This window comes from Myzus persicae, unplaced genomic scaffold, assembly GCF_001856785.1.
Source record: "Myzus persicae strain clone G006 unplaced genomic scaffold, MPER_G0061.0, whole genome shotgun sequence".
Classification (NCBI taxonomy): Eukaryota; Metazoa; Arthropoda; class Insecta; order Hemiptera; family Aphididae; genus Myzus; species Myzus persicae.
The window spans coordinates 128,193-136,550 of record NW_019104095.1 but is presented as its reverse complement, the minus strand read 5'-3'; the positions used below and the strand labels follow the sequence as shown (position 1 = coordinate 136,550).

Below are 8,358 nucleotides of genomic sequence, written 5' to 3'. Positions count from 1 at the left end.
AAGTATGGCCGCGTGTGCATCATTGTGAATAATACATTTTTGATATAGCAGTCTGAAGTCTGAACAGAAGTAATTATATGCAACTTTAACAGTACCTATCAGTGGAGTAGTGGACATAAACAATAAGGTATTAAGAGAACGCTACACCCGCATGTGTTGTCTCCGTCTTACAAACTTAGAACATAGCAAAAACATGTTTTACGCGGGAAAGAACCGAGAAAGCTACAGTCATAATTAAGAAACTAAATTTTCACCACATAAAAATGAGAACTTTGGCTGCGAAATATCGTTTTTATTTTTTCGATATCGGAAGTACAAAAAAAGTTATTCAAGTTTGAAAAATACAAGAACAAATGTATTTTGAAACAATAAGAACTTTTTTTCATTTAAGTAATATCGAAAAAATAAAAACTATATTTCATAGCCAAAGTTCTCCTTTTTATATGGTGACAATTTTGTTTCTTAACTATGACTGTAGCCTTCTCGGTTCTTTGAAACATTGTTTTGCTATGTTCTACGTTTGTAAGACGGAGACAATACATGCGGGTGTAGCGTCCTCTCAACACAGTTATAGGTTATAACTTATAAGTTATAGGTTATATAACTTAAAAACTGAAATTCGAATCGAATCTTGGTAATATTTTATATTAGTATGAAATAGAGATAGTTTTTAATTTTGTTAGGTACTACTTATTGTGAAAAAGATATATCATATTAATATAATAAGTTATAATGATCGCGGCTGAGTTGTTTGTGTAATTTATATTTTTTAATATCAACAAAGGCGGGCTGAAATATTGTCATCGACTAAACGCTAGTCTGATCGGACCTTTAGACGCCGATTGTCATTTGCGCATCGCTAACCAGGAAAAACCGAAAAAGGCACGGGTTTTACATTATTATTTATTATACCTATATTTGTGTGTGTGACCATATTATTATGATTATCACCGCCGCATCGGTGCAGTGTGGGCCGTGGGACAACAACAATGGTCAATGATTACTATAAATACCAATATTATATAAAAAAATATAGTAGGTATACTGTTTAATAATAAATTATTTAATTATCAAGAATATTATTTTCCCCTCCACTGTATAAACGTATACTGTACAATGTTATATAATATAAAAATCTCGTATACCTAAGTACTATATCGTCCGGTATTCTCGTACCGTGTCAACGTGTTTGCCCGATTTGTCGTTTATTCGTTTCCACAGTGTCATTCAGATTCAGTACTCCACACTCTTTGTTATGTTTTGATTTTTGTTGTTTAGAGCGTTGTTCCTAAGGAGTGTACCTATTTTTTTTTTTATGTAAAACTTGCAACCACGAGTTCTTCCACGACGAAATTTAAGTATTTCATGGTTACTTATTTCTTTTAATTGGTAAGTATTTCTTAATTTTTATTAAGGTAAACTTTGTCAATTTAAATATTTATTTCTGATTTATCTAAATGATTTAACTTCTACTTCAGGTTGTTTCATTAAGTATCCCATATCACTACCTCGGTTAGTAGGTATCTAGAGTTTCTTCATAAAGCCATATTTATCGTTTGAAAATATAAAAAAAATTATTCTTAAACAGTAAAAAATAAACACAGTTATTATTGGTACAACAAAACCGATAAGGTAATTACTAATTACAAATATTGCATACCATTTTTATTGAAAAATTGAAATCGAAATCGAAAAATTTTCAAAACTGGTATACAAAATCGAAACCGATATTACCTAATACCGGTATTGAAAAATTGAAATCGAAAACTTTTCAAAACCGGTATACGAAATCGAAACCGAAATCGAAATATTTTCAATCTATTTCAAGCCCTGCTTTTTGTTGTACAACTTCTTATTACTACTATTTATATATATTTTGCTTAAGTGCGCATTCAAGCTAATTTATATTAAATATTAATTATTGAAATAATCAAAATCAGAATTAACTGTTATTTGCTTCGCTGTTTTTATAACTTTTGTATCGTTGAAATATTGTTTTTAGTCCTTACTGATGCCTTTTTTTTCATTGTTATCAAGAACCATGGGAGGAACTGTTGTTGGCATTGCTTCTCCCGCGGTCACCACCTCCAGTCCCCTCCTAATTAATGCCTGTTTTTACTGAAAATTAAATCTACAAGAATGTTATTGCTCCATAATGGATCAAACTCTGGAAAAGTCTGAAATTGTTTAAACTACATTTGGATACATCCACTTGATTTTAGTTTTCCGGAGAATATAGAAGGCAAACAAAAAAGAAAATTTCAGCATAAATATTTAACACAATATTCTTGGCTAGCATATAGTAATATACAATATAAAGGCGCCTACTGTAAATTTTGCGTATTGTTCGCTTTCTCTGGTGGTAGAATAGGTAGACAGATAAATGAGTGCTCACAAATTTAACATAAATAACTTATGTATTGACAGGGTTGTTACGTTTAAAACATTTTGTTTTAAATAGAAGTTTAAAACATGTTTAAAACACATGATAAAAAACCTCATACTTTAAAACAAAACAAACAGAACAATGTTTAAAACAAAGGTTTTTTATTAACATGTTTTAAACAATAAAAATGTATTTTTTTTAGTAAATTTAATTAATTTAAATGTATTTTAAAAATACAACAAAAAATTCCCTTTTTAGGTTTTATAATTGTATATAATGACATAATATATATTATATAATAATTTTTAATATAATATTACTTGTTGATAATAATGAGAATGTTCAATGTTGAGATGCTTAAAAATAAGAAATAAAAAATAAAAATTAATAATTCTTCCTTTTATAGTATTATATAATAGCATATGCCATAATCATAAATGATATAATATTATTTGTTGAGATGCTTAAAAACGGTTACTAATTTTGAGCATTTTTCGACGCCCAAACGATTTCTGGATTTTGAATGTATAAAACCAAATGATGAAAATAATCTTTCTATTCCTGCTGAACTACATACAGCTGTAAATAACTGCATTGTCAATGTGTTAAGATCATTTGATATTAATTTCCTTTTAAATAAAGCGCTCCACCATGCCATAGGACTAATATTATTAACAGTGTCAGAGTTAAATAAGTATGGTTTAAATGGAGCACATTGTGCTTGATAATTTATTATTTCAGCTAATACACTTGGATGGTAACTGTAGATGTACTGCAATGCTGAATCAGATTCTTCTTCAGATAGACGAGTACCGTTATATTTAGGATCTAACATATTGGCTAAAAAATGTGGTGGTGTCACAGCCATATCATATCTATCTTTCAGTTTTTCAATCTCACTTGAGTCACAATTTTTTTCAAAAAACTCTAATAAATCTTTCCAGACATCAATAGCCTCACTCAATGTGCAAGAATCTTTTTGTATTTTATCTAATGAGATTGATATCATTTTTAGTTTTTTAAAGTAATCTTCAGCATTTCTTTTCATTTCCATATCTTCTATTTTTCTTATTATACTGGCATCAATAGCTGCACGGTTGTTTGAACAAACTGAACTCAAAATATGCCAATTATCTAGATAGGACTGTAGGCAATCAGAAAAAGTGTTCCAGCGCACATCAGATGGTAAGATTAATGTTTTACCACCTGCCTGTTTATATTTGGCTCCTATTTTATGACTATTTCTAAAATACTTTATGACTTGTTTGATATTTGATTTTATACTATTAACTTCTAAATCGTGTGCCAATAAATTTAAAATATGTGCGCTGCATCCATTTGTTATAATATCACGTACATTATTATTAACTGCACCAATTTCATCAATTTGAGCAAGTTCTTCTCGCATTTTGGCCATATTAGCAGCATTATCAGTGACAAAGCTTCGAACTATACAATTGTATTTTTGGCAATTGTTTATGGCCTCTACAGCTAAGTTTAATAAATATTCTGAATTATGAGAGTTATCTTGAGTGTCGATTGTTTCAACCAAAAAAACTGATTTTTCAATAATGTCATAAACAGAAATACATACTACAGGTTCATTATGAATATTGCTCCATCCATCCATTGACATGCATACACTTTTACCCCTTAATTGAGATTTTGTTTCAGAAATAGTTACATTAAATACCTCATCGAGCAAAGTATTTGCAATATTATGCCTATTTGGTAATTTGTAACCAGGTCTTAGTTGATTTATTAATTTTACAAATTCTGGATGTTCCACATGTCTAAATGGTGTGTTAGTACTATAAATAAATTTTGCCGTCTGTAAATCAAACCTTTTTTTATCTATCTGAGTTGTCCGAATAACAAAATCTCCTATGGCATTTTTAGATGTTTGTTGTGTAACTTTTTTTGTGATAGAAGAGGACAAACTAGAAATAGTAGATGTTGAGGCAGTTAGTGTGTTAGTTTCAATTTCACATTCTCCATTTGATATATCGATCATATTGTTGTGGCTAAGATTGTCATTGTTTGATAAATCTATAAAGTAAACAAAATATTAAATAATTAAAAAATATTTTTAATAATATACAACTATGAGTTGATTGTTGGGGCTAAAGCTAAATGTGTGGTTGATAATTTATTCATTCATATTTCATAGTATGGGATAATTATTAGTTATTAATACTTTTTACCTAGTTATTATAAAACATTGGCAGAATAGTTTTATAGTACAAACTACAAATTTTGTGTACAAAATACAAACTACAATGGTCAATGAAATATCAAAAATGTTATTCAAAAGTCAATACCATCTACACAGATACATATATATTTAAATATTTAGATAAACTATTTACTATTTAGAAGTTTAGACACTTTAACAGAAATGTAGAAATGTATGAATTATTGATTACCGTTGGAGCCATTGGATAAGCTTTGGCCATCTTCAGTATCGCCTGTATCACAAGTGTTATGGTCTTCCACAACTTCAACATCAATTTGGCATTTAACCAAATGCTCTTTCATCCTCTTAACGAGAGAAGACATTTCTTTAGAACATTTTTTACATCTAATATAAAAAATTTGATCAGAATAATAAAAATAAAAATAAAACTAATTATTGGATAGGTACAAAAATAAAATGACATATATTTACCAATTTTTTTTATATTTTAGACTTAGTAGTAGGTATTATTAGATATTGCTTATTACTTAAATACCTATACTAGGTATATTATAGTAGATTAGTTATTAGTATCTACAGGTATTACTGTATTAAGTTAAAGACGTTAAAGTATGCCTACATATTACCATTGATTATAAATACTAATATTTATGATCATTTATATAATATACAATATTTATACCTAATTTCTAGTAACAAAATACTTTTAGTGTTTAGTCTTTACCTATACTATAGTCTAAAGTAGGTATAATAGTATAATAATTAATAATATGATTTTACTTACCTCGCTCTGGTAGTTTTAAATGCACCATGTGGAGTCAATTTAACGAACGAACTCCAAATATTATCCTGTGGTCTACCACTGAATGGAGCCATTTATGATTTATACTAATAGTAAAATACTAAAATGTAAAAACTAAAAACGTGAGGCACGAATTATATTTTATAATAAATAAATATATATATATAAATGCCGGTAGCATGGAATGGAACGTTGACGAGTACTGTGTAGACTAGAACTAGAGAGAATAGTTAGGTTAGCTAATATCCGAAAACAAATGTTAAAATAATATTCTAAAATCTCAAAACTGAATATAATAAATATTAAATATCGTATTTTAAGTTTTTAACTTATTAGTGTACAAGAGTGTACAATTTCTCTCGTAATTCGTACCAATCGTACGTCGTCAGTTGATCTAAAATTTCCGTACCCATACGATATAATCAAATACAAACTGGCAACCCTGTATTTAATTTGAAAACAATGATAATTGATAATGACATACCGCCAGTAGCTATTATCATTTATCCATAATCATTAATCAGTAATCAGTAATCAAAAAAATGCGATTTTTAATTTTAAAATTAGGTACGTTTAAAACATAATATAAAACGTGTTTAAAATGTTTTAAACTGAAATAATCACGTTGTAATAAAAACTTGTTTTAAACATAAAAACCACGTTTAAAACATAAAAATCGTTTTAAACATAATTTTTTTTTTAAACATGTTTTTTAACAACCCTATGTATTGTACCTTTTTTGTAAAAATACAATATATTAACCAAAATTTAAACATAATTTCAGAATTTGTGTAAATTAGTAACTGCATTTATGTTAAAGTTTAAAGATGCTATAAGAATGACTTTTACAAACATTCAAAAACAAAATATCATCTTCTTTTTGTTCAAAGATCAAACGACTTTTTATTACATTTGGAAAGTGGGTATGAAAAAACGATTGATATACTCTTTGATCAACGTACACAACGAACAATTGAAAGCAACAAAAAAAGGCTATTACTATACTTGTTAAGACAATATTATTCTGTACTAGAAATAATTTACCGTTGCGTGGTCATCGAGAAACGGATTCTTTATCATTAGATAGTGTGAGAAGTTGTTGATAGGCGGTGAACACTTACTTCGTGTACTTCTGGCTTTTCGAATTGACAGTGGTGATACAGAACTTAGAGGACACTTTGAAACTTCCGATAAAAACTGTACAATGATCATCCCCAAAATCCAGAATGTTATAATTTATGTAATTTTTGATGGTATGGTAGAAAAAATAGTTGACAGAATAAAACAATTTTCATTTTTTTTCAATACTGTCAAACTACTGACATTAGTACTATTGAGCAAATAACTGTTTATATACGGCACATAGATACGTTATCTTGGATAATTCTAGAAGATTTGGTAGGATTTCTGAAAATGACTTTAACTACTGGTTTAGCAATAAAAGATGCTATATTACTGAAACTTAAAGAAGTTGGTCTTAGTTCAGATAACCTTAAGGGACAAGGGTATGGTGGGGGAGCAAACATGTCTGGTAAACATATTGGTGCCCAAAGTCTAATTTTAAATGAGCAACCTCTAGCATTCTATACTTATTGTTTTAGCCACTCGTTCAACCTTTGTTTATCGAAGGCCTGTAATGTTTTTTCAATCAAAAATATGATCGGAATTCTGTCAACTATTGCTGCTTCTTTTCTGCTTCATCTAAGAAAGACGAGAGCTGATGAATTGAAATCTGTTATTTTAGCTGATAACGACAGTAAAAAAAAAAAGAAAAATTGAAAACACTGCGAGCTACGTTTTGTTGAGCGTCATGATGCACTGATTACATTTAGATATCTGTATATTTTTGTAATGAAAGCTCTTGAATATATTTCACATGATCTTAATCTTGAAACCTCATGTTAAGCAGCATTATATTTAAATTCAGTGACAAAAGTGATTTTCTTGTTGCACTCGAAGTTTCAGTAACTTGTTTTGCCTACACTTTGCGACTCAGTATTTTTCTACAAAACAAACAACAAGATCATTTTATCCGACGTTATGGTTATTCATGGTACATTAAAAAAACTTCGAAAAGTTGCAAATGAACATTTCAAACAAATGTTTAAGGATGTTTCAGATGTAGCAAATTTAGTAAAATATGTTGAAGTATGCATGCCTCGGATATGTGGCAGGCAAATACACAGAGTAAATATAAACTCAAAAGATTCAGAGACATACTTCAAAATATCGATTTTTCTTCCTTTTATTGATTTCATTATTCAAGACTTGGATATACGATTTGGCGGATTTAATCAACTGCTAAGTTATATAATGCCTTTACAGTGACTCATTCCATCGAATTTAAGTATGTACGACGGTGAAACTGTTTTGAAGGTAGCTTCTATCTATGCTCAAGATCTTCCAAATAATGATATTTCTTTTCTTAAAGCAGAGTTGCACGTTTGGAGATGTCTATGGAGAAATAAGGAACTCAAACCAGATGCATCTATTAATACGTTACCCCCATTGCACAGCTGTCATACCAAACATTCAGATACTTTTGCAATGGTTTGTCACACTGCCAGTTACCTCAGACTCTCCTGGACGTACGTTTTCAACGTTGAAACGATTAAAAACAAATCTACGGTCAACCATGTCGGAAGAACGACTCAATGGATTGGCTACTGTCATTTGTCAATATAAAAAAAAGAACAACTTAACGAAATCGAAATAATAAAATCATTTTCCAAAAAGGCACCCAGAAGTATTTTGAAATTATAAAAAAAATTAAAATTAATATTTTATGTAATTTATACTTTATAGTATCACATTTGTATTATAAAGCAGTTCCTACTACATACTGGTATCAATAATATATATATGTGTTATAAAAAATATATAATAATAATATATTACAATTACCTACGGTAAGACTTCATATTGGAACTAGTTTGTTAATTTATCGAATTCTGATTAGCCCCCCCCTCCGCC

At 29.0% G+C, this 8,358-nt stretch overlaps 1 protein-coding gene across 1 annotated transcript; it reads left to right on the top strand.

Moving 5' to 3' along the window:
* The first annotated feature begins 6,798 nt into the window (after nucleotides 1-6,798).
* On the top strand, nucleotides 6,799-7,713 carry LOC111038680. The gene is made up of 2 exons (XM_022321882.1): nucleotides 6,799-7,141; nucleotides 7,382-7,713. Exons 1-2 carry the CDS (start codon nucleotides 6,799-6,801, stop codon nucleotides 7,711-7,713), a joined length of 675 nt encoding a protein of 224 aa, XP_022177574.1.
* Nucleotides 7,714-8,358: the final 645 nt, after the last annotated feature.

Bases quoted from the DNA above. Each gene is read 5' to 3' on its own strand.
- LOC111038680 (XM_022321882.1), top strand. From the start codon at position 6,799: ATGACTTTAACTACTGGTTTAGCAATAAAAGATGCTATATTACTGAAA. The intron at 7,142-7,381 runs GTAAAAAAAAAA...TTTGCGACTCAG, and splicing joins TATTTTAGCTGATAACGACA to TATTTTTCTACAAAACAAAC.